Raw genomic sequence first — 27,783 nt, 5'->3', positions numbered from 1 at the left:
TCATGCGTATAGGGTGTGTATACATGTATACATGGACAACTCCTTGACCTGTGTTCATTCAGTGAACACAAAGCTGGGTGTAACGTTTGAACAACTGCTGCAGACAGTTCATGTTGCTCTATCACAGTGGTTCTCAACCCCACAAAATAATCATATTTGAACTGGGGGACCCACTCTGACGGCCTGACCCCCCCACCCTGACACGCACAGTTGTAGGAGGCATTGCATTTAGTTTGACTCAGTTCCACAGATACAAATTGTGAAGATGGCTGATCTGCAAGCTCGCAACGCCTCGCAAACGCAAGTTGTTGTGAGCTTGTCATTAAGTCATTAAATTGTCACTTCACTATCATCTGGAGAAAGTCCCCATCCCCGTCCTATCACCCCCCCCCCCTGCCCCGACTCCCGCCCCATGCATTTACATTTAAACCCCCTGCTCTATCAGGTTGTGAGTGAACCTTGCAGTATTATATCAAACACACAGGGCTGTGTGTGATTTCGACATTTGAGGAAGTAGGACCTAGGAACATTCACAAGTCAAGTGGTTGGTGTAATGTGGGCTGCTTTGTTCCAGTTGACTATCATAGCATACACACTGTATATTGTGACATTCTAAACTGCTGTGTGACAGTTACACACCTATGCCTCAAGACTCTGAAATGACTAAGGGCTATTTTGGAGGTGCGGTGATAAAATAAAAGGGGAAGTCAACCTGTGAAAGAAACGAAACAGTGAGACAGTGTTCAGACTTTTTGATCGGGTGCTGTCACAGAATGAAAATCTTATCGAGATAAGGACGTTTGACTTGAACAGACACGCGAGTCGCTGTCTTTCGCCATTGCTTGACTTCCCAAAGGTGAAACGCCACGGAGGGCGCGGGGAGGAATGAGTCTGGCGCTTATAGTCTGACTATAAGCTCACGATATGACGGCAGTCAGGCCACTCCTCCAGTCGTGAGCCTGCATCATGATATGAAGGCAGTCAGGCCACTCCAGAGCCTCTCCACATTGTTTCTCAATAGCACGTAAAGAGTCGCCAGCGACAATGCCCTCTTTCGCAATGGCCCTTCGTTTTTTTCCCCTCTCCCGGCCTAATTTAGACTCGAGGCTCGGAGAGTACGTGCTTCACTCTCTCACACTCGGGATCAAGAAAGAAAAATAATAATAATGGAGGGGGGTCTTGAGAAAATTTGTGGTTGTGTGTGTGTGTGTGTGTGTGTGTGTGTGTGTGGAGAGAGAGTAGTCTGATGATATTCAGCAATTAGTCCGGTTTGCTTAATGGCTAATTGGGTGAGGGACTTGGGACGCAGGGAAAGAAAAGGGGTCCTCAGTACACTTCTTCTGGAGTGCACCTAAGAGTGTGGCTGGAGAGGGAACACTAAAGGCTCGCTATTAAAGGATTAAAACCGTCCCAGTGGCATGGGCCCTGCGTCTAGAAAGCTCCAGCTCTGCTGTCTGACTGTGGCGGGGCCGGTTTTGGTTTTCAAAGTGTTTACCCCCCACCACCCCACCACCACCCATCCCCCCACTCCCCTGCCCTCCCACCTTCTCTGGCAGTGAGCGATACATCTTTGAATGGCAGCGAATGCGGGAGGGAATGTTAGATGTAATCTGCTTGTAATAGAACAATTTATTGGCCTATTTACCCCCGCTTGTCACTCACAGTTGCGTTTTGTTTCTTGTGCACACGCATGTGTGCGTGGACAGGGACATATATAGGCAAACATACATTTACACACACGCGCACCCCAGTGCACGCATGCCCGCACAGCCACACCCACTGTCATACACTCAAACACACAGACACACACACAAACAAGGCACACACACACACACCCCACCCAAATAGTTGTGTGACCCCATGGTAACATTCCTACCAGTTCTCTACAAGGAGGAGACCATGTGAAGAGACAGGGGTGTGAAGTTCGCCCCGGCTAAAGGAGGAGCCATGGCGGCATGAGTCAGGAATGGACGACAGGGTGCTTCTATTTCGGTCGCACCTATGTGCAGCCACCCGCCTCGGCCCATCTGTCTAGCATCTGCTTCTAATCATCTGGTCACTTCCCTGGGCCTTTTAACAGCCAAACTCCAAGTCACACACACACCCGCGTGCACGCACGCACACACACCCACACCCAAAACACGCACACACTCAATACCAACTCAAATACGTACTCAAACACCGACAAACTATCCCTCTCTCTCTCTCTCTCTGTCTCTGTCTCTCTCTCTCTCTCTCTCTCTCTCTCTCTCTCTCTCTCTCTCTATCTCACTCACTCTGTCTCTGTCTCTCTCTCTCTCTCCCTCTCTCTATCTCACTCACTCACTCACTCACTCACTCTCACACTCTTACTCTCACACTCTCTCTCACACATACACGCGCACACATGCACACACGCACACACACACAAACAAACAACCAATCGACCTACTTACCTATACGTACAACTGACTGGCTGCTTACCACAGCTGTAATAACACAAGGGAGTGTACCAAGGTGACAGATGCAGATTGCTAGATTAGGGCTCAGGTAACGGTATATATATATATATATATATATATATATATATATATATATATATACCGTTACCTGATTACTGGAAAAGTACAAAAGGATTGGTGTTAAAATATACTAAACGGGGGAATATTTAATGTATGTTTTGTATTACTAATCCAAATCTGCAGAGTAAGTAGGCTACTAACTAAAACGTTCAAATAATGTAGTAAAAAGTACAACGTTTGCATCTAAGATGAGATGCAGTGGAGACGAGGTATAAGGTATTGAACAATGAGATGAGATGTAGTGGAGACGAGGTATAAGGTATTGAACAATGAGATGCAGTGGAGACGAGGTATAAGGTATTGAACAATGAGATGCAGTGGAGACGAGGTATAAGGTATTGAACAATGAGATGCAGTGGAGACGAGGTATAAGGTATTAAACAATGAGATGAGATGCAGTGGAGACGAGGTATAAGGTATTGAACAATGAGATGCAGTGGAGACGAGGTATAAGGTATTGAACAATGAGATGCAGTGGAGACGAGGTATAAGGTATTGAACAATGAGATGAGATGCAGTGGAGACGAGGTATAAGGTATTGAACAATGAGATGCAGTGGAGACGAGGTGTAAGGTATTGAACAATGAGATGCAGTGGAGACGAGGTATAAGGTATTGAACAATGAGATGCAGTGGAGACGAGGTATAAGGTATTGAACAATGAGATGCAGTGGAGACGAGGTGTAAGGTATTGAACAATGAGATGCAGTGGAGACGAGGTATAAGGTATTGAACAATGAGATGCAGTGGAGACGAGGTATAAGGTATTGAACAATGAGATGCAGTGGAGACGAGGTATAAGGTATTGAACAATGAGATGAGATGCAGTGGAGACGAGGTATAAGGTATTGAACAATGAGATGCAGTGGAGACGAGGTATAAGGTATTGAACAATGAGATGCAGTGGAGACGAGGTGTAAGGTATTGAACAATGAGATGAGATGCAGTGGAGACGAGGTATAAGGTATTGAACAATGAGCTGAGATGCAGTGGAGACGAGGTATAAGGTATTGAACAATGAGATGCAGTGGAGACGAGGTATAAGGTATTGAACAATGAGATGCAGTGGAGACGAGGTATAAGGTATTGAACAATGAGATGAGATGCAGTGGAGACGAGGTATAAGGTATTGAACAATGAGATGCAGTGGAGACGAGGTATAAGGTATTGAACAATGAGATGCAGTGGAGACGAGGTATAAGGTATTGAACAATGAGATGCAGTGGAGACGAGGTATAAGGTATTGAACAATGAGATGCAGTGGAGACGAGGTGTAAGGTATTGAACAATGAGATGCAGTGGAGACGAGGTATAAGGTATTGAACAATGAGATGCAGTGGAGACGAGGTATAAGGTATTGAACAATGAGATGCAGTGGAGACGAGGTATAAGGTATTGAACAATGAGATGCAGTGGAGACGAGGTGTAAGGTATTGAACAATGAGATGCAGTGGAGACGAGGTATAAGGTATTGAACAATGAGATGAGATGCAGTGGAGACGAGGTATAAGGTATTGAACAATGAGATGCAGTGGAGACGAGGTATAAGGTATTGAACAATGAGATGCAGTGGAGACGAGGTGTAAGGTATTGAACAATGAGATGAGATGCAGTGGAGACGAGGTATAAGGTATTGAACAATGAGATGAGATGCAGTGGAGACGAGGTATAAGGTATTGAACAATGAGATGAGATGCAGTGGAGACGAGGTATAAGGTATTGAACAATGAGATGCAGTGGAGACGAGGTATAAGGTAGCACAACAATGCACAACAAAGCAAAAGTACCTCAAAATTGTACTCAAGTACAGAGCTTGAGTAAATGTACTTAGTAAATATCTTATGCAGGACTTCAAGGGAAGCCCACGGATTACACCACGCTGTGATCAAAGCACACTTGGTTTGTTTGTTTGTCTGTTTAGTTTTATTTATTGCAAGGTCAGTCACAAGAAAACCATTTGAATGGACATGAATGGATTCAGAGGGAGAGGAGAGGAGAGGAGAGGAGAGGAGAGGAGAGGAGAGGAGAGGAGAGGAGAGGAGAGGAGAGGAGAGGAGAGGAGAGGAGAGGAGCGGAGAGGAGAGGAGAGGAGAGGAGCTAGAGGAGAGGAGAGGAGAGGAGAGGAGACACATTGAACATAAAAGACTGTTTCTTTATGTATTTATTTCACTTGAAAGACAAGTTCTCTTCAAAACATTGCTACATCAACTAATACAGTTACACCATGTAGCATTTAGCAAGACTCCACATCGAAAGGGCTTTTTTTTCCTCTTCTTTTTTTTATAAAGCGCTTAATGCTTAAAGTAGTTCACGACCCCCTTTTTTCTTTCTCTCCCTTCTTGGCCTGAGAGTGAATGTGTAGACGACGGAGTTAGTCCTGCGGACCTCCATTGGGAGAGGGCATTATAGAGGCCTGTATTGTTTGCAGTCCCCCTGCCAACTGTGTTCAGAACAAAAGGACCAGCGTTTATGACCAGGCCCTGCTGTGTTGAAGGAAACCCTGACCGACCCCCCCCCCCCCCCCCCCCCCCTTTTTATTTTTTTCTTCCTCAGGATAGACTTGTTCTCCCCATGCTTTCTAGAACGGCGGTTCTCAAACATTTCCGTGTCAACAAGGACCCCCAAATTGATCAGAAAAGCAGGATCAGAATTCTGTATTTCTGACACATACCATCATCCATTTAGCAGTACTCGTAGTAGTAAGTAGGTCCTATACTTTTCTTGAACTCTCAAATTACTCTCTATTCTTTTTTTTAATGAAAGCCGTCACATATGGCCTACTATACTTGCTCCTATGCATATGATTACTGTATGCGTGTCTGTGAGTCAATTATGGCTCATTTTCTTTTTATATCCCTCCCCACTTCTAAATCCGTATAGACATACTCCCAGAGTCACACCTTTCGCTGGCGTTGGTGTGACGTTCTACAAAGTGACAGGCACATTGGAGGTAGGAAGGTTTGAATCAGTCAGTCATGTGGCGCAGGGCGCCGCTCGTCCTCATGTGTGTGAACAATTTCCCCTTCCTCCCCCCGAGACGCTTCCCAAAGTGGACAAGCGCTGTGAGGGACAGGTGACTCGTCCCCAATTGTCACCTCGATCTCGTCTGGGTGTTGACGCACGTCAGAGTCATGCACGGGGAGAGAGAGCAAAAGTAGAGCAAGGTAGAACATGTTCACGCAATGTGGCTTGTAATGTATCGCATGCATATTTCATGTTACATGTCAGTGTGGTTAAAACCACGAATGGCAATTTATCAGGCAATGTTCACTAAGTGCCTGCAAGGTGCCTTGATGGATATTTGTATTTATTTCACCCTGTCATTGGGATGTTATTAGACGATGTCAGAATGCATCCATGGTTGAATGTGGTCAGGCAATGTGTAGACTCAGAGAATGGTCAAAGTCACTTCACGGAATTATGCGGCGAAGAGGGAAATGTACAGCCAATTGATTTGGAGATATGTTAAGCACTTAAGCCCTATATATTTCCACTTCTGCTATTCAGAAAGAGCCAATCTACCAACTGCACGGCGTACGGTAGAATCGGCTATTTTTGAATCATTGTGAAGAATTGTGGAAAAATATTGATAGAAATTGCGACCCAGGGTTAATGTGTCTGAATGAACGAGCAAAAAAAACAAAAAAAACATTAAGAAAACAGCCTCTGCTTTTTCCTGTGAATTCAAAATGAAGGTGAACAGTCGCACGTAGATATGTTTGTTTCCATTTTTGTGACCGAAACTGGCCATTGTACTAGCGAGGAAAGGGACGTCTCTTTTTTTCCCTTCCAGCCGACATAACTTGGTCCCATTGTAAGACAGAATAATGTGTCTATACGATTAACGGACTAACCACTGCCTTGTTTGAGAGTCACATGCTCTCAGCCGCCCATGTCCGTCACTGGATGTCCGACCGCATTCTTGCAGCTTGTCCTTGAAACGATCTCCACCTGGCTTCGGCAGGCCCTTGTCCAAATACAATAAGCCCGTAACATGGTCGGGCTAAAAAAGAATTATCCCCTATACTTCCCCACGGGGCCCGTAGCTCTCCAGCCTGCCGCGCACCTCGTTGACAGGAAAAGTTGCGAGCCAGAAGAGAAGGAAATGCTAGAAAATGCAAAAAAGCACGAGCTGTTACATTCCACACCTGTGACATGTTGATATAACTGCATGAGGGTCACCGAAGGCCCTCTGCATCTCTCTGGTCACGTAAGGAGCTAGGTGGGCGGTGGGGGGGGGGGTTTACTGACCGTAAGTCAGTAAGCTATAGTTGTATTCTTGTACCTTTTTGGTGGAAACAAGAGATTTTTTGGCATCTGTGCTGCCTCTAGAACGGAAGTATTTCCGCTCTCAAATCGCAAAGCGCACCCCGCTTTGGGGGCCTTGTGGAAATGCGCAGGATTACTGGCAATTGACAATTTCCTGCCTCTTGATTCTTTTTATGATTTACAGTGATTTAGCATTTAGCTCCAGCGCTATCTCCCTGTCTGTTCGTTCTCGCAGTGTGTTTTTCTGTCCTTGGCCTACTTCAGACTAGGGGACAACATGCCCTTGGGGGGGGGGGGGGGGTGGGTGGAAGTGCACGGTTAAAATTCTGAGTGTTGATTTAACTTTTTGAGAGTGTAAAGAAAAAAAAACAAAAACAACAAAAAAAAAACATCCGCCGAGGGTCCATTTCTACAAGAGTAAAAGGAACACTGCAGGGTTTTAGAGTGTGGACACCTCATAGAGGAGAGGTACAATGGTGACCACATCGCCGTAACAGTGGGCTCATTGTGCACGGGCTACACAGCCCTTCAACATCCTCTCTCCCACCTCTCTACCCACCCTCACCCCCACCCCATCTCTCTCTGACTCCCTGTCCCCCCCAGCTCTCATTGTCAGCAGTGCGACGACGCAACAGTCCTCCTCCCCTCCTATTCAGCTTGCGAGGACAGCAGTGGCATGACAATCAGAGCGGGCATTACACCGGCGAGGTGGGTCAAAAAAGACCTATATTATGGTTTGTTTTTCAAAAGCTCGCCAGGTTACCTACCGTGGCAAACTCTTGCCCCCCCCCCCGTGTCCCCGTCATGTCTGTGTGCTAAACAAACAAACTAAAAACCTGGACTCCGTTGTGGTCGAAAAGCTATCAGAAAGCGGTAGGGGGGGGGGGGGGTTACCGGTGATGAGAGATGGAGAGGAAAATAGAGGAGAGGTGTGGGGGGGAGGTGGACCAAATGACTATTCATAAGTCATTTATTTGATTTTTTTATCCCCCCAGCCTGCCGATCCACTTGACTGGAAAGTTCTGCCCTGGGGACTGAATGCTTGTCAGTTCCCCTCACCTCAACAGAGCCACCACCATCGACGGTGTGGAATGGGACCGAGGGAGGGGAGGGGAGGGGAGGCGAGTGTGGCGGGGTCGGGTTGGTGGAGGCAAATTACACACACGGGGCCTCGGGGTCGGTGGCAGTAAGGGGTCGCTTTTCCCAGGTCACATGGAGGATGCGCGCATGCACATCTGTCACTCCAAAGGTGGCACCGCGGGGCAGAGCGCTGTGACCCAGTCCAGCGCCACACGTCCATTAGAATTGACAGGAGTGTGTACGTATGGACCTCGCTCGGCGTTGTCCTTCATTCCCCGCTGAACAATTATTCCCCACACCGCAGACCGGGATGTTTGGAGTATGTCAGCCGCCTGTCTGCCTCCATGCTCATTGATATTGAAGACGAGGGAATGTTCCTTTATGCTCACAATTAGATAGGAGGCGATAGCGATGTTGAGGTTATGGGACAAGGCCTGTCGTGTGTGTGTGTGCGTGCGTGTGCATGTGTGTGCTGAAACTTGGCTTCAGGTTAGTCCAGGAGTGTTTAAACTTCTTATCAGCTTGTAATCTGCTTTGGCTACTCACCTTATCTACAGCAAACACCATCAGGACCTCATTAGGACCTTTTCATGGCCACTTGGCACCGCTGCCTGCTAGTAGCCATGACAAAACACAAATCATACACATATGTGGCTGTTTGTGTGTGTGTGTGTGTGTGTGTGTGTGTGTGTGTGTGTGTGTGTGTGTGTGTGTGTGTGTGTGTGTGTGTGTGTGTGTGTGTGTGTGTGTGTGTGTGTGTGTGTGTGTGTGTGTGTGTGTGTGTCCGTGTGTCCGTGTGTCCGTGCGTCCGTGCGTCCGTGCGTGCATTTCTTAGCCTACATTTGAGAACGGTTTACCTTTAGCCCTGGCAGTCATGCCATGTCATGGCGTGGTTTGGTTTCACTAGGTGTTGTTGGTCGAGACGTTTTGGTCTTGTGAGTCACTGTGTCAAACAAACCTTGTCAGCAAAAAACACCCATCAGGTTTCACTACTGCAAAATGTTGTTCCGTCAACTGCAACGACCATAGTGCCCAGAGCAGAATGAGTGTGTTTAGATAAGGCTGATGTAAGGGCTAATTCAACATTCTGAATGCTCCATTTATTTATAGGCTCTGTCACACAGCGGTGTCGCATGTCGAAAATATATAGTCAATCTGCAAGCTCTACAAACACGTTCACATCACGACAACGTCTTATGACAAAGTATGATTTGTGCTTAAAACTGCTTTAGTCTCATCCCGAATCTTTGGTACTCTGAACTAGGCTCACTCATGACGTGTGTGTGTGTGTGTGTGTGTGTGTGTGTGTGTGTGTGTGTGTGTGTGTGTGTGTGTGTGTGTGTGTGTGTGTGTGTGTGTGTGTGTGTGTGTGTGTGTGTGTGTGTGTGTGTGTGTGTGTGTGTGTGTGTGTGTGTGTGTGTGTGTGTGTGTGTGTGTGTGTGTACAGTGTGTGTGTGTGTGTGTGTGTGTGTGTGTGCACGTGCTCGCGCCTTGCATACGTGTGTGTCAGTTCATACATGTTTTGGAGCGATAGAGAGCATCCTTATGTCCTGATGAAGTTTAAGCCGTCGGTTGTAATTAGAGCCGGGCCTGCTCGTTAAGCTTGGGGAGTGGCCAATCTAGAATATTCATGAGGCCGGGCCGCATGTATTATCTTTGTCATGATTCATCCTGGGATAATTGCAAATTCTGTCATACAAGTAATCTTCCGCCACCCCCAACCTCAAATCCCCCTTGTGTCTTATCTCTCACCTTCTCATAAGACACGCTCGTTATTAGCAGAGGAACAACATGTAATGTTATGGACCATGTTATGGTGCTATAGGGCGGGTGGGGGTAGACACCATGCCTTTCACTGAACATCAAAGTTGGGCTTAAGTCATGATATAGCACTCATTTGTGGTATAATCACTGAAGAGCATATAGGATTTGGACAGGAGAATCAAATATGATATTTCTGACCAAATACCTTGACATTGATATTGTGACGATAATATTTCAGGGTTTTTTAATAGTGAAAGTCGCACATCACATGTGTGGAAGTACAAAATAGGTACTTAAGACTTAAGTGGTTAAAACCAGAAAAAGACAACACATCGATATAATATATTGTCCATTGCTAGGAGGAGAACAAGAAAGAAAAAGGTTAGTCAGTGGTGCTGGAACTTCTTCTGCTCCATTTCTTTCCCACCAACCCAGCATGTTTCTCTTTTGTTCTGCCCACGTACTGAAAGGTGAAAAGGAATAAGGGAAAAACATCACATGGGGTCCATAGGGGACATAATCAGCACTCAAGCTCAAAACCCCCCACCGTATCTTACCGCCGGAGCCGGAGCCAAAAACACTGCAGCGAGGCTCGCTAAATGGACCCGAGTGAAACTCAACTCACCTGGGGGAGATGTTATGGCAGCCAAGGTTCACAAATAAGACCATCTACAAACAAGATCAGGTTTCACGTTATTTAGGTCCTGCTGACGATTACTGCCCTGCCGGGGCCAGTAAAACTGGGACCGCGAGAGAGCCAAGGAGGCTAGCAGGATGGAGACAAAGAAGGTGTAAAATGGAATTGAGGTGGGAAGAGGGGGAAGGCATCCATCCACTTAGCTCGGGCTGCGGATGCACGCTAAGAGGATAAAAGTAAGACGAACGCTTCTTAAGAAGCCAAGTTAAAACACCTGCGATCATGAATTATTTGCTGCAACCTCACGAAAGACTTGCCACAAAGTCTTGTTCGTCACTCACGGGAATCTCCCGGTATAGGAAGACTCAAAATTCCAAGCAGCCTAGCAGAGCTGAAGAGGAATCTAGGTTTTGTATTTTTGTATATTTTCTCTCTCTCTCTCTCTCTCTCTCTTTAACAGTGCTTATTGGGGGGGAAGGAAGGTACTCATTCGTGGGATTTAATAATGAGAATCCTTGCTTCCTTTTGTAAAGAGGGGAGCGAAACAATCTGAGTCCCACGTTCCACCTGGGAAGATGAATAATTCAACCATTTTGGAAGTAGGCCTTTCCCCCGTCCCTCCAGAGAGGCTGCTGGGCTGTAAAGCCTGAAAATGCCTCATCATTGCCAAAAGTGTAAGCGCATGTATCCATTATTCAGCTCAGCTGGAGTTAAGGCTGATTTCTCTTAGGTATAACCTAGATTTTCGTCGCTGTCGTGCGCAAACCTCCTATCTCCATGTTCCAAGTTTTAGTTTTTTCGTAAATTTAACGCCCTACTTAAGCACACCACAGCGACACACAAAAGCAAAAAATAGAAACGTGCCGCTTTGCGTCACGTTCCGGGCCCGTCGATGTGATACTTTTGCTATTTTGAATTTGAATCCTATAACAGTATAACAGTTTTGGACATACAAGATTTCTAGCCCGACAGAAATGATTTTCAAGTTGAGGGTGGGGTAGCCGACTCTCCCTATACACGGCCCCCAGCCTGCCACTACCACGGTTGATGATTAATTGAATGCTTACACAGAAAGATGACGCTTGACGCGGCTCGGAAACGTGTGTAGTGTGTATAGGAACGTTCGAAAAGGGAGATTCTTTTTTTTTTTTTTTTGTACCTTTGCTGTGGTATGCTCGATTTGTTATTCATTTTCATATGACTTTCTTTCTGTTCTTTCACCCTGCCTTGCTTTTGTATACACTACACACGCACACACTCCATTCGTAACTCAACAAATGTAACCAAGTGGACGGGCATGTTTTCTGAGTCATATTTGTACACTCTCAGTGATACGTTCACTCTGAGGATTTTACAGTGCAAACACGTGCTCACACACGCACGCACGCGCGCGCGCGCACACACACACACACACACACACACACACACACACACACACACACACACACACACACGTTCCCACTCACACTGCTCAAGCATGAAAACACACAGTGTAGTTCTTGGCAGTTGCAGCTGAATCCCCAGCGTACTGCAGGAATAGCTTGAGGGCTGACTAATTGTGTTTTGCAACAAAAAGACAAGGAAAGAAAGTACGATTCACACCTCTGACCTTCCCTTTGGCTCTTTCACTCTGACACACACACACACACACACACATATACCCACGCCACCCACCCACCCACACACACACACACACACACACACACACCACGTCCGTTTGGTATCTATCTCTAAGAGGCTTATCAGGGAAAGGCAGCAGTGTTTTATGTAATCAACGACACACCGTTGTGCAGTGAATTTTTTTCTTTTTTTTACCGACCTCCAGAGGTGAGAGCTGCAACATGGGGCTGGGCCGTTCCAACTGTCACACAGCATTACTGATAGCGGCCCTCCAACGGAGAGCTCTGACGTGCCGACGCTGCTCGCATCATGACCCGTTTTCCCTCGTGAACGTCCACTTCCATTAGCAGACCACTGCAGTCTGCGCAGGTTTCCTCCTCCGTGGCTGCAGCACGCTGGAGTCTGCGCAGGTTTCCTCCTCCGTGGCTGCAGCACGCTGGAGTCTGCGCAGGTTTCCTCCTCTGTGGCTGCAACACGCTGGAGTCTGCGCAGGTTTCCTCCTCTGTGGCTGCAACACGCTGTAGTCTGCGCAGGTTTCCTCCTCTGTGGCTGCAACACGTTTCCCATATCGTCTCTGTTGGTTGGGCAGAGACCACTTATCTCCATGTTTTTACTTTTTGTGTTTATTTTTTGTAAATATAATTTAACGCCCTGCTTGACTCATGCTCTACTACAGCGTCACACACAAGTATACAAAATAAGTAGATCCACAAGTTTTGGACATATGAGGTTTCCACCCGACAGAGGCGATATAAAAACAACTTGGTTAACATACCTCTGAATTAAAGGGGAATACCCTTGCAGAGTGGCCTGCAGAGTAGCCTACACCTGAGTACACCTTTGTGATGTCACTGATCACATGACCCCAAGTTGTAGACCTCAAGTTCCAGGCTAAACAGAAGGGGGATACTGTACTTCTGTATTATTTCCACAATTAAATAGTAATGGATAAAAAAAGTTAAATAGTAATGAAAACAAGTATTCCCCGTTCAGTTGTTTGTTTGCTCGGGCAGTGCAGCTGGACCCTGACGCATCACGGATTACGAGAGGCCCTGTTACACGGGTGGGGGGGTTTGTCAGAGGGCATAGGGGGCAGAAGGCCGGGGCGTGGGGGGTGAAGTGGGTATAGTTAGGGAGGGAGGGGGCAGATGTCTGGGTGGTGGTAGGATCTAGGATGGTGGTTAAGGGGGACTGGCGACGTAGTTAACGCTCTCTCTTTTTAAACGGCCCTGTAGACCTCAAGGTGCCAAAACCTGATTAAGTTCCTCACTGAAGTGTCGGGTGTGATATGGCCTTCACCCACTGACACGTTCAAAGAGGAACACGTGTTTTATTTTTTATATTTTCACTGCATGCGCCGTACCGTCACACCTTGCACACAGCACCAACGATAAGAAAACACACACACACACACACACACACACACACATGCACGCACGAGTATACAGTACACTCGCACATGCGCACGCACACACATCACGCAAGCAGAAAAACATGTCAGGGGTAAAAAATATATATAGTGAGTGATACGTGTGAAAAACCATCCAAGGGTCGAAGACACAAACTCCTTGTCTTTATTTGGTTGCTCTCTCTCTCTCTCTCTCTCTCTCTCTCTCTCTCTCTCACTCGCTTTGTGTGTCCTCCAAGAGGCCATGGCTGTGTGCTTTCACACACCTATCCCAGAGAGAGGGGCTCGTTTGTTGGCAGTGCTTGACTGTAACAGCCATGGACCACCGGTACAGGCCAATTTCTGTTAAACCCTGACGAGGTGTCCTATTACTCAAAGGGTCTCTCTCCCTCTCTCTCTCTTTCTCTCCTCTCTCTCCTCTCTCGCGCGTGCTCAGAAATGGGGAGCCACCTACGAGATAAAGCACGCCCATGGTCTCACTTTTTAATAGGGAGCTCAGAGACATTTTTCTTGGCATGTTTGAAGTGGAGTGCAGCACCCCATGAACCTTCCCCTCCTCCACTCTCTCTCTCTCTCTCTCTCTCTCCCTCCCACCTTTATGCATTCCCTCCTTCCTCTCTCTGCCTCCCAACTCTCTCTGTCTCTCTCTCTCTGTCTCTGTCTCTCTCTCTCTCTCTCTCTCTCTCTCTCTCTGCCTCCCAACTCTCTCTCTCTCTGTCTCCGCACGGAGTGACTGTTCACAGGCCGTTAGAGGTTTTTTAGGCGGAGGGAGTTCATTGGCTGCGGCCCGTGCCTCCACTCTCTCTGTCTGTCTCTCTCTCTCTGTCATCCTGGCCCGTTCCAGATCCCCCCCCGCTCAGGGTGAATTACAGAGCGACTCCCCTTTTTGTTTTCAAAATGGTCGACCACATGGGGAAAAGGCTGGGTATGGTGACCATAATTATACAGCAGCACTGCCAACAGGTTGGTGATGGAAACTAACTCTCTCTCTCTCTCTCTCTCTCTCTCTCTCTCTCGTCTCTACACTGTGAAGTTCTGCCCCTATGAGCGATTTAGGGATTTTTCTCCATTCTTAGATTCTCTGTCTGCATAGTTGAGAAATGATCAGGTAGCTCATGCCAGGAGATCTAGTCGAGGTCGAGTTCCTTCGTTTCTTTTTTGCTTGCAAAAACTTCCATGACACCACACAGGCACAAGCACACATGCACACACGCACGCATGCACACACAATCACACACACGAGTCAATATTACATTGTCCCCCTGTTCACTCGGTAGCTGGGAGGTTATCACATGGCATCTGTGTGTTCCAGGAGATTGTTGGGGGGATTTAATACGTGTATTTCCCATCCTGAGAATTCCCGGCGCGCTCCCCCCCCCCTCCCCTCCTTCTCACTCTCTCTTCTCTCTCTCAACCTCTCTCTGCCTCGCGCTCTCACTCTCACTCTCTGTATCACGTCCAGACCCTCCTCCTAGTCTACGGTGCGAGACAGACAGACACCATGCTTGTCTGAGGGTGATCTGTAACTGGGGGCGGGGGTGGGCTGGGGGGGGTTGCTACTGGGGGCAGGAATTGATACGACTTCCGCCGGGGGATGATAATTTGATCCGCGACAGGCAGGCTTCCCGGAGGAGCTAGCCTCCAGTATGTGGAGGCGAGCGAAGGGCCCTGGGCTTCAGCGGCGTGCTCCCAGAGGAAGTGGCAGGAACAATAGCCTCTCAAATATTTACTGCTGCTCAGCTCATAATCGTCCCGTCCTGGAATCATGTTTATTACGTTGTATGGCAGCGTGTGTGTGTGTGTGTGTGTGTGTGTGTGTGTGTGTGTGTGTGTGTGTGTGTGTGTGTGTGTGTGTGTGTGTGTGTGTGTGTGTGTGTGTGTGTGTGTGTGTGTGTGTGTGTGTGTGTGTGTGTGTGTGTGTGTGTGTGTGTGTGTGTGTGTGTGTGTGTGCGGGCGGGCGGGCGGGCGTAGTGTGTGAGTGTGATCTAGGATTCCATGCACAAGCTTTGCATTTAACCAGTTAAACCCTGTAGTTAGTTGACCCCAGTCTCAGGGCTCCATGCTAAGGGTTTAGTTAGTTAGTTAGTTGCCAGTCCCTCAGGGCTCCATGCTAAGGGTTTAGTTAGTTAGTTAGTTGACCCCAGTCTCCCAGGGCTCCATGCTAAGGGTTTGCTCCTTTTCTCTTATCTCCCCTCTAACGTCTCTGTGAGAAAATATAGCCGATCTGCAAACTTGCAGGGGGTGGGGCAGATCGGCTATGTTCTCACGAATGTGCGCCCTCCCCCCCCCCAGATGACGCCGGTGCGAGCTATTGATGATATCATCACCTTTCTAACACCTGGGTATCTGATCAGGAGACACACGCACACACACACACACACACACACACACACACACACACACACACACACACACACACACACACACACACCGCACACGCACACACAGCCCCCCCCCCCCCCCCCCCCCCCCCCAGGTAAAAAATCCAAGAGCAGAGAATATAGCCAAATCCCTTTGGTCATGGCTGTGAGCTTCTTCCCTGCATGTGTTTTACAGCAGATATCTCCTCTATACGTCAGGCCGTCAGCAGCGCGCGGGGGGGGGGGGGGGGGTCTGTTGGATCCAGGCCACGGCAGATCGAGGGTTTAAGGGTCATCGTGGCCCCGGGGGCAACAGAGCGCTGAGGGGCCACGGGGCCACGGGGTTAGAGGACACAACAAGCACAGCACACTCTCTTGTTCACTACCTGGTGGGGATGCTATTCAGGACACTGCAGGGAATGGTGTGTGTGTGCATGCGCGTGCGTGCATGCGTGTGTGTGTGTGTGTGTGTGTGTGTGTGTGTGTGTGGGAGGGGAAGAACAGATGTGTTTTACACTCTCATTACCATGTGAAAGGCCTGGTGAAATTCAGAGGTCTTAAACTGTTGGTGTGGTGTTGCTCATCGCTACGTCGGAGCTTGCTATCAGCGGGGTTTTGCGCACACACACACACACACACACACACAGTCGCAGACGAAAAACCTAGCTACACGTGCGCTGCACAAAATGTGTGTGCTCATTAATGCGCGAGCGCTCACACGTACATACTGACGCGCGCTCCTATACTCGTGCGCGCAGGCAGGCACGCACACGCACGCAAAATCACATGCACGCACACACACACACACACACACATACACACACACATGCATGGGGCGCGCACACACATACACACATACACAAACTGACCCTTTTCAAAGACTCCCGCCTACACAGCCAGCTGGTGACTGCATGGCAGGGTATTACTGTAGTTACCACAACCCAGACCACAGATGCCCCCTCCATGCCTACTATCTCTCTCTCTCTCTCTCTCTCTCTCTCTCTCCCCTCCTCTCTCACTCTCACATACTGTCTGTTACTATGTTCCGTACGTAGTACTAGTATGTCACTGGCACGGGGGAAAGAAATCTATCTGCCAACCAGGAGTTGTTGGGTGCAATTTTTAATTACAATTCAGGTTTGGCTTAGTGGCGTCATATGAAAAGAAGAGAGCTTACAGTAATCTGTACCGGCAGTGCCGTATGTTATTGTAGCGTCCTAATTAATCTTACAGGAAGGAGAGTATATGGCAATATCAGATGGAAGGCACACAGCGGATAGATTTATTAACCCGCTTGGACCTGAGGCCATGTCTTCTAAATGTTGCTATATACATCAGTGGTTCTCAAACCTTTTTATGTGAAGTCGTCGACCCCATCTCAAAATATTTTGTTCCAGGGACCCTCCCAGAAGCAAAGATTTGAGTTATAATGTATACATTGTAATGATTTGCACATATTTTTACGATTTTTCAAAAGTAGCACGCTGTGAGCTGCTATTTCTGAATGGCCAAATATGTAATGAAGCGGTTTAAAATCTAAAAGTGACACAAACGCTTTCCCGGGTCTCAATGGGTTAATGCCCCTAATCAGCTCCAGCTAAATTAATTTTGCACTGATTGCTTGTATTCATCTGAATTTGCATACGTTTAGCCCAGGTGATTTATTTTTGTGCTCCGTCTCTCGAGTCGCACATGCAGAGCATAAAAAAAAAAGAAGAAATCAACAAAGCTCTTTCTCTTGTCCCACCGCAGTGCGGCGGTAATTGATGACGGCGGGGAGGCGGTGGGGTGGGGGGGGAGAGGAGACAGTTGTTGGGTTGGCTCCCTTGGCGAGTTAAAAGAGACCTGCAGGGTCTTAATCCACTGGCAGGTGGTTGGTGACAACAGCAGTGGAGCACAGAGAGGAAGGAGGAAGAGGAGAGGTGATGATGATGATGATGATGATCAGTGGTGGAAACACTGTTACTCAAGTAAAAGTATCGATACTGCAATGTAGAACTACTCTGTTCTGCCTGAGTAAAAGTACAAAGGTTTTGGTATCAAAATGTATACTTAAAAGATATAGCAAAAGTAGAAAGTATACGCTCATTTTGCAGAAGGCCCCGTACTTCACATGTTTTCGAACGTATTTAGTGTATACAAATCTTTTGAAAATAGCTGATCTACAAGCTCACAATGCATTGCATCTCGACGCATTGTGAGCTTGTAGATTGGCTATTTTCAAACGGCCGAAATGTATATAGGGCTGAAGTGGTCGATGTATGTTTTGTAATAATAATGAAAATCTACAAAGTGACTCTAAAGTCTTCAAATCATTGTAGTGGAGTAAAAAAAACATACGAGATGTAGTGGAGTGGAAATAAAAGTACTAAAAAAATAAAGTAAATGTACTTAGTTACTTTACACCACTGATGATGATGATGATGATGATGATGATGGAGTCAGAGGGTTGAATACAGCGTTTAGGTCAGTGTTTCTCAACCTGTGGCTCGGGGCCCCCACCGGGTGAGCATTGAGGATATTGCAAGTGGTACCCTGAATAATCCTCCCACTTGTGACTATTTTTAACCACCTAGACCCCTATATAGGCTGCTTTGTTTACCTCCAGGGGTCTATCGGTCTATTTTCCCTCTGCATCAAATCTCTTTCCCCCAAAATAGCCTATTACAACGCCTATAGATGGGCTATTTTCCCCACTGACTTTTTCGATGTCCGCCCTGAATGTTCGCCCCCATTATAACCACATGCTACGGTGGTCATGTGGTTAAAGATTATTTCCAGCGCTGTACGTGGAGTTTGTAGGATGAGAGAGGATGACTCTCTCAGTGTGGGATGTGGAATGATGGAGTTGACGGTGAAGACATGAGATGTGATGTCCCCTGGCTGTGTATTCACCTGTTGTTTTGAAAGAGTGTGGGAGAGCTGAATGACACATTATGGGAGGAGAACATTTTTATATATTCTTTTCTGCCATGCCATATACCATATCATATCGCTGTGTCGGGTAGAAACCTTATATGTTTACTTTTCAGGATTAAAAAAAAATAGCAAGACAGGTTTTGAGCTTGTAGATTGGCTATTTTTGCTACTTTTGTAGTATAGGGAGGGAATTAATCTACGGACAAACATAAGAGGATCCTGCCCGACAGCAACAATATACGGGATTTGTGAATGTTTATGTATGTTTTTAACACATTGTGTCAGCTTTATAAGCCTATAAGTGTTGATTCACGTCAAAGAGCGTGATGAAGTTCTGTGTACTCTCAGCGGTGGCATTCTCACCACGTTAACATTCACACTCATAGGCCGATACTGTACCAGAGGTGACACAAATGAGCCGAGCATGATCAAGCAGCTCTCGTGATCCTCACCTAAGCGTGCTGACAGTTTTGTCATGCAGTCAGATGGTGGCGCCGCGGCGGGAACAACCACTCCTAGCCTGAATATTGCATGAGGCAACCTGTCTTCCTGATGGCGGAACACGCTTTAAAATCCTTCCTAATGGCTCGTTTTGTGGCCATCTGCACCCACTAGCTCACAAAGGTGAAAATCACATTTGGCTTCTCCTCCGCTTGGGACCGGCACAAGAAAGCTCACAAGCTCTCTCTCTCTTCCCTATCATCACACACGCACGCACGCGTGCGTGCACACACACACACACACACACACACACACACACACACACACACACACACACAGACACACACACACACACACAGCCCGTGTATGCTCGCTCGCACACTCATCGTTTATCCTTGATTTTCCCTCTGAAATCAATCAATGCAAAATATGCGAGTAGGCCTAGTACCTCTAAACCAAAAATAGCATTAGCGCTTTTAAAAATCTATGGCTAACCTGCAGCCAAGAGCAAAATCCATTTGGTTAAGTGAATTCAGGTCGACATCACAGAGAGAAGAATGAAAAGCCCCAAATTGATCCATCCAGTTATTTCTGTAGTTTATTATGCCAGAGAACAGGGGCAGACATTAAAAGCACATAAAAGCATTCTTACCTCACGTTGGGAGTATGGTTTTCCTGTTTTGTTGGGCTTCTGGTTAGCTGTATTTTTTGTGGTGTGTGTGTGTGTGTGTGTGTGTGTGTGTGTGTGTGTGTGTGTGTGTGTGTGTGTGTGTGTGTTTTGCAACAGTTCTAACAGAGTGACCGCCAGGCCAAAATCACACAGGAGGCGGCTCGCTGCCGAGCATCTGTTCCCAGATTTGCATATTAATTGACCCACATTAACTCCCAAACAGGCAGAGAAAAAAATCAATCTAGTTTATGACTCCACAAGAATTATTATCAATCTCAGTGCTCTTCCTTTTCCCCTTGTGTGGGGACGAAAAATACACTTGAACCCAAATAATCAGCATTCTGGGAAAAAGTATTGCAAGATCGACAGGCAAGGGATTTGACTATTTTCTGAAAATATATTAAATGTAGGACAAAAATCACTCTAATGTAGAGCAACAGATGAATTTCCAAATATTTTGCATTCATTTCCGACACTGGCAGTTTTGTGTTTTATTCTTGCATTGTGGATGAAACAGTTTCTGTTTGTCTGATTCGCTCTGGGCAAAAATATCTTGGGTTTGTTGGAGTTTTCGACTTGAAGGCTAGAGAGATTGTGGTTTCCATCTTTAGCTTATTTTTGTCTGTGTGTGTGTGTGTGTGTGTGTGTGTGTGTGTGTGTGTGTGTGTGTGTGTGTATCCAGGAAGGCTGCACATAGCTGTGTGTGTGTGTGTGTGTGTGTGTGTGTGTGTGTGTGTGTGTGTGTGTGTGTGTGTGTGTGTGTGTGTGTGTGTGTGTGTGCTTGTGTGCGAGGGGGGGCCCTGAACATTTGTCGAGAGGAGTAACATGTGCGCAGGCAGGGCACAGATGGTGGCTCCGTATCGGGATGGAGAGAGAGAGAGAGAGAGAGAGAGAGACGCAGACAGACAGACAGACAGACAGACAGACAGACAGGCGACAGAGAGAGAAACGGAGGGAGAGATGGAGACTAAGAGAGAGAGAGCGGGGGGAGAGGTTGGAGGGGAAAGGTGGGCCGTCTGGTCGCTCCAGTAAAGACAAAAAAATTGATCTTTCTCTTGCTCTCTTTCTCTCTCTCTTCCCCCCGCCCTCCCACCCTCCACTTTATTTTCCAGCCTGTTGCGCGGGACCCCGTAGATAAATGGGACTTTAATTCAATTAGGAGGCAGGCTACTGTTGCGGCTCACGGCAGGGCCTGGCCCGGCCCACCTCCCCCCTTTCTTCCTGCAAGCCCGGTCCCGCACAGGACACACCCCGGTCCACAGGAAACACCCCGGTCCACAGGACACACCCCGGTCCACAGGACACACCCCAGTCCACAGGACACACCCCGGTCGGACATGCATGAATAGACACATGAAAACATGTGTACACACGCACGCACGCGAACAAACACAAAAACAACACATAGCTCATGGGTATAGTCTTCAATTAGCAGGGCTATAAAATAAAGCCAGGGAAAGTTTATTGACTTATATAAAATAAATATAAATATCACACAATCACCGCAGTGCCAGTTGAAGAAAAAGCGATGCACCTGTGTTCACAACCACACTGAACGATGACGAGTGATTTTACACTGAATGTGTAGAAATGGAACCTTTTGCACTTTCAGAGTTAATTTAACATGTCGGCCACTGCTCTTCGCTATACTGTACCTGCATGTGTGTGTGTGTGTGTGTGTGTGTGTGTGTGTGTGTGTGTGTGTGTCTCTGTCTGTGTCTGTGTCTGTGTCTGTGTCTGTGTCTGTGTGTGTGTGTGTGTGTGTGTGTGTGTGTGTGCGTGTGTGCGCTCATCCTTTGATAATGAATGCCTGGATCACTTTCAGCTCATAGCCACTAGGCAGCGACCTCATTTCCACGGCAACGTCTGTCTCACCTACTCGCCTCCCCCTCCCCCGCCAGTTGTTCGCTCAGGTGATCCGCACCGCAAAGTGAGAGAGAAAAGAGAGCGAGAGAGAGAGAGAGAGAGAGAGCTAGGTAGGTAGGTAGAGTGAGGCAGGTTTTTTCCCCCTCTTTTCTTGCCATGCACCTCGTCTCTCATTTCTCCTACCTAGCAGCGGACAGACGAGACCAGGCTTGGACGCACGCATGCAGCGGAGTCACCTGAAAACGCTCCTTTCTATTAACATTATCAAACGCTCTCCTCTGTGTGTGTGTGTGTGTGTGTGTGTGTGTGGTAGTGGATATATGGAGCTGGAGCTATTTCTATACGGAGGAAACACAAAGAGAGAAGAGGGATATGTGAGGAAAGGAAGGAAGGAAGACAGAAAAAGACAGAAAAGGAGATGGTGGTGTGGCCGGTCATCTCCCCTCAAGAAGCACATCACGGACTGCAAAAGGGTTATTTTTTTTATCTGATGGACTACTTCTGAGGGACTGATTTAAAATGTAACACGTAGATGTGCCCCCGGGGTGGGGGTGGGGGCAGAGGGGGGGGGGGGGGGGGGGGGCAGGTGTGGACTCTTCAGACCGCCGACCGAACACGGAGCCGTGCATGGAGTCACAGGCTGGCATTCTGCAGCGGCTGCTTTGGCCGTATTTGGAGCACATATGATCTGTGGCAGGTACTGTATGGTATGCAGTCTAAATGCACCTGTGAGTTGTCACGTCTCCCCGCGGGGCATGAGCCATCAAACGCTAGTGGCCGGCCGGCTACAGACGACGTGTCTCTGTGCTTTGCTTAAAGGTCATGCTGTATATGGATGTACTGGCTTTGGTGAAACTGGCTCGTCCGTGTGTGAACCGGTGAGATTTGTCATAGTTTCATGGGATTTATTGAAATAATAATACATCTGTTTGGCTGATATAAGAAGTAATCTGAGCCATCAGAGATTTGAGGCAGCCATCTCCAGTTGGCTTGGTTATATTGGCAGGGAGAAAAACTAAATAGCTCCACGTACACTCCCATACCTCGTCTATTGATTTACTTAAACGTAAAGTGGCCTGTTGTGAGAAAGGAGGAATGGTCATTGGTTGCTGTTAATCGACCCCTCGCTGCATTCAACCTCTTCCTTTAGAGAGAGAGAGAGAGCGAGAGAGAGAGAGAGAGACACCGGAGGTGCCCTTAGAGAGAGGAAGGTTTCCTCTCCCCGTGCTCCGCTGCCACCTGCACTCGGGGCTCTATACGCCTCGCGAGGAAGAGAGAGAGAGAGAGAGAAAAAAAAGAAAGCCCCAGTCACACACAGCTCCAGTGTTGTTCAGCCCTGATGGATGTAACATACCTTCTCACGGCCACCTGCCCGGAACTCAGAGCTGCTGCTGAGGGCTGTGGAGAGGCATAAAGTCATTCCCTGAAACAGCTGGAGGCATTTGTTTGCATAAAAGGGGCCATTCTTCTTCCAGCACTATCTGACTGGGGTAAAAAAAAAAAGTATAACAGAGGAGAGGAGATGACGAAACCTAAGGCTCAGCGAGGGAGGGTAAAGATTAATGTGTCTTTGTGGAAACGCCTTTGCAGAGGAGGAGAGAAGAGAGTGGGAAAGAGAGAGGAAAGAGGGAGGGCGAAAGTGAAGAGAGAGAGTGTGTGTGTGTGTGTGTGTGTGTGTGTGTGAGAGAGAGAGAAAGAGAGGGCGGGGGGCAGGCAGAGAGTGAGTGGAGAGGTGGTTGTACGTGAGGGGTAAGGGGTGGTGTGTGTGGGTGAGTGTTGTCACTGCTTTGTCTCCGGGCTCCATGAATGAGCACAAAGGATCGATCGGTGGAGAGGTGACGGGCTTAGACAATGGACCTCTGGGAGATTAGCAGGTCGGAACGGCGGCGCTCAGGCACACAATGGAGGTGCGGCAGAGACGGCAGCGGAGGGTATAGCGCTCCATCAAAGATGTCACAGGAACAAAGCTCGCTCTCCGGGATGCCACAGCCCAAAGTTTCTATTTTTTTAATTCTACTTCTATACTTGGTATACTGTCACGAAACAAACCTGACAAAAAAAAAAAAGCTGAACTAGAAAGTTCATTAAAAAAAAAAAAGGACTAGAAACAAGAGACTGCACAGGTGGTGCATGTGTATGAGTTGCGCAATTTTGGGGGATATAAAATGATCAGCCCCGTCTTTCATGAAACACATCAGTGGAGTATCCCCAGCCGGCTGTTCTGCCCTCACTGACATCTGCCACACTGCCAAGCCCATGTGACCTGGAGAGGCAAACACTGGGATGAATTGCTTTTGTTTGGGGAGGTCACTGGCTTTTCTCTGTCCGCCGCCTCCTGCCCACCGCAGCACAGATGCAAAACAGCCCCGACACAACGCACAGGGCCAAGTATCTGAGCAACATACGTAAAGTGGTAAACAAAGGTGCACGTCTCTCCACAAACATTTCTCTTCGACAGCTCGCCGTGCTATAAATAGATGACGTGACTTTCACTGTTGCAATGTTGTTTTCCTTTATACTGTGAGAAATGTTTTCTTATACAACATTACCCTCAACATACTTTTGTGGGTTTTTTTCTTTATTCTTCTTTAAACACAAAGTGAGAGTGAGCGAGAAACAACTTTACTTTCCCCCCTCCCCCCCTTCTCTTTTTGGCGGGGTTGAAAGTAGAAATTATGCAAACCTGTCTTCATCTTTTGCACACACAGCCTTCTTCTTCCAAAGTCCTCCTCACTCACTCCTCCGTGTTTGAGAGCGGGGTCAGAAATTCTTTCAGCAAAAAGGCAAAACCACCATTGTTGCGAAGGCCCGGGGGTGGGGACGGAGGGTGGGGGACGGAGGGAGGGGGACGGAGGGGGACGTGGCTAAATGGGGGAGAGACTGTGAGAGCGAGGGGGTTAAGACGTTGAGTGAGATCATATTATATCCAACGTATACCTAGACCACACAACGAGCATTCACGTCTCACTTTTCAGCGCTTTCTTTTCCGTCCTTCATTCTCTCTCTCCCTCTCTCTCTCTCTCTCTTTTTTTGATCTGAGAGGGCATTACCCTGTCTGAACTCCCCCTAAATCCTTGTGGTCACACCTCTTATTAAAGAGGGGTTTTGTCCCACGCCCTCCACCCCCCCTCCGCTGCTCTTGGTATTCAGCCCAGGTCAGCAAATTTCGGCCCAGCCCACCGTGGCTCCCCTTTTTAATTTGCACCTGTTGCGCAGTTGTCCGGGAGGCAAGTGCCCGAACCATACAGTCAGACAAAGATCATATTATGAACAGATATGCACAGCCTAATCTCCATGTACCCAAAGGGGAAGAGAGGCGCGCGCGCACAAGTGCACTCACACTCTCTCTCACACACACACGCACACGCACACGCACACGCGCACACACACACACACACACACACACACACACACACACACACACACACACACACACACACACACACACACACACACACACACACACACGCAGAATAGCTGTATTTGGTATTGGTTTTCCCTGGGAACCTGTGCAGAACTGGTATGCCGTTAGGGATGTAAAGGTTTATGGTTGGACATTGTCAAGGGAAACTAAATAATATCCCTCCTCCAATGATAAAAAAAAAGAAAAAAAGAAAAAGAAAAAAACCCCAGCAATCGACAAGAAAATGCCTCACTTTAGCCACTTCCCACTCACTCTTGGAGTTGGCAGTGGCCTCTCGAGATAAGGCGCATGAGAGCTTGTCGAAATATTGCTTTATTAGGCATACACAGAACTCAAAATGAACCTGAAAATTGTTCTCTTTTTTCCCACCCTCAGGGCCCTCTTTCCTGCGTCTAGTTCCCATGATGTCATGGCTCTTTACTTTTCCTTTTCTCCTCTTGTTATTCCTTCACCCTCCCTCTTTCTTCTTTCAACGTGTTCCTGCATGGTTTTCTCATGCACCTTTATATCAGGGGGCAACTCTGCCACATCGCCAGTGCAGGCATTTTATGGTTTACCACGCATGCCACCGCCCTACTGCAACCCCACCCCACCCTCCACCCCCCCCACACTCCGGATTCAGACCCATGCAGCCGAGTTATGTTATCAAGTTATATGTAATATTTAAAGGCCTTCCATTTCAGCTGGCTCCCCTGGGTGTCTGGGCTGCATGAACAAAAAAAACTACAAAATAAAAAATAGCTCCCCGACCTCTCAACCAAGGAATGTGATTTTCGCCTCCTTCTACTTTTCGGTCTGTGCCACGACTAGAGCTATAATATGGGCGGATGTTGTTTTTGAAACCCTAACAGGCCCGTCTTTTGTTTGTGTCTTTGCAGTGCTGAACTACGAGAATGTGGTGGAGACGGGCTCGGAGACGGACGAGGATGAAAGGGCGCTGCTCTCGGAGGAGAACGGCCTCACCAACGGCGGGGAGGAGGAGGAGATCGGAGGGGCGGGGAGCCCCGCGGCCGCCGGCGTGCCCGCCCTGGAGGCCTCGCCCCGCGTCGGACATGCCCTGCTGTCCTACCGCGGCCAGGAGGGCGGCTCGGAGGGGGGCGGCCGACAGAACCACCACGCCTGGCGTCTGGGGGACGACGACCTCGGCGGCCACCTAAACGGCACTGGTGAGCGATGGTGGACACTTTACACCCGCGTCGCATTTCTCGGTGCGAGCGTGCGTGTGTGTTTGTGTGCTTGTGTGCAGTGGTGGAAAGAGTACTCACATCACATGCTTTACGTAAAAGTAGAAAAGTAAAGTAGAAATAGTCTGTTACAAGTAGAAGTCCAAGAAGAAGTCAAAAGTTATTGGCTTCAAAATATACTGCATTTCACTGTGCTTGTTTGTGAGCGTTTGTGTGCAAGTGAGTGAGTGTATAAATTCCATGTGTTTAATGCTACTGTATCTTAACAAGGCCACAATGGAAGTGTAATGACCTTTGATATACAAAAGTACTAATTATTTTTTAAGGCCCTTATCATCTCCCAGACATGCAATACTTTTATATTGTGTTATAGACACATCACTTGAGTACAATGACCCTGCAGTGCAAGCAGACAGCTATACTATAGTTGTCACAGCAAGTCTGATTTATATTTAGTTGAGCACTGGCGACATGCACCAACATGATTTACAATCCCACTGTGTGTTGCACCGCGCCGCCTTGTTGGGCTTGTAGATCTGATATTGTCAGGGCACAGCACTGACCCAGTATTATGTCAGACAGGCATTATAGTTATTTGCTCTTCTTCTGATTACTGGAGCATGTTAGATAGCACTTCACGCTGTACGAGCCACACAAGAAACCCATTCTCACTCTGTGTTTATCTATCATCTCACTCTCGGGCACGAAGTTTGTTTCAATTAGAGTAATTCCAGAGTTTTGGGTGTGATGTCGATCCCCATTTTAAAGTGTTCTAGACGCAGACCATTGATTACCGATGTTTTGACCAATATTTTGTCAAAACGTTTCAACTCTTAGATTTGAGTTTACATAAAATGATAACAATCCCATTATTGCCAGGCTTTCAATGAAATGTCTCCATATAGAGAAGCTGTAAGGGCCACCATCAGCAGTTTACTCTCACAGGCTGGTGCCATGTTGCTGCTAACCCAAGCCCACCAACCTCTCTCTCACACGTATTCATCACACTACCACTGTTAACACCCTTCTGTCTCTCCAGCCTCTTGCAGTTCTCCCTCTCATTTATTTGCCGTCTTTTTTCCCCCCTTCATTATCCTGTCTGTGTGAAAGCCAGTAAGCTGTAAACACTCAACTGTATCCTTGTTATTTCTTCCCCCTGATATGTTTGGAAGAACACAGCCGTAGTATTGCGGAACAAAGCCTCGATGGAGCACACAGTATGTCAAAAAATATTTCATTTTGATTTCTGAAACAATACAAACGCGGCTTCGTAGTTTTTTAACGGGCCCTTGTTACTGGCTCCATGCAGCCGTATTGTTTGAACAACCTGTTCTAAAATTCCTTGTAATTGGAGTTGAGACAGGAGTTAAGACTGGAGCTGAACCGAGAGGCCAGGGCAGACCTTAGCTCAACACCCTATAAATGGAACAGACCTATATCAATGATGGACAAGTTCCCCTTCTTCAAGCCTGTCAGCCTGCCTCTTCAGAGTCAGACTTCTCCATTTTTACCTCCCCCCCTTCTTCCTGCACTCATCTGCAGCAGTGACAGGACAACCAGTGTCACCAGGGCCACAAAGAC

The 27,783-nt window shown here is 47.6% G+C and overlaps 1 protein-coding gene across 3 annotated transcripts in view; it reads left to right on the top strand.

The window, feature by feature from the left end:
* zeb2a (zinc finger E-box binding homeobox 2a) overlaps positions 1-27,783 on the top strand; it is a 68,079-nt gene that overhangs the window by 22,816 nt on the left and 17,480 nt on the right. For all 3 annotated transcript variants that reach the window (XM_080785823.1, XM_080785822.1, XM_080785824.1), the window contains exon 3: positions 25,897-26,184. In XM_080785823.1, coding sequence (XP_080641949.1) covers positions 25,897-26,184 — 288 coding nt within the window. The remainder of the gene's footprint in view (positions 1-25,896; positions 26,185-27,783) is intronic.

Source organism: Protomyctophum bolini (genome assembly GCF_963924005.1).
Source record: "Protomyctophum bolini genome assembly, chromosome: 16".
In the NCBI taxonomy this organism is placed as follows: Eukaryota; Metazoa; Chordata; class Actinopteri; order Myctophiformes; family Myctophidae; genus Protomyctophum; species Protomyctophum bolini.
The sequence above is the reverse complement of the archived record's forward strand: the minus strand, read 5'-3'. Positions and strand labels throughout refer to the sequence as shown.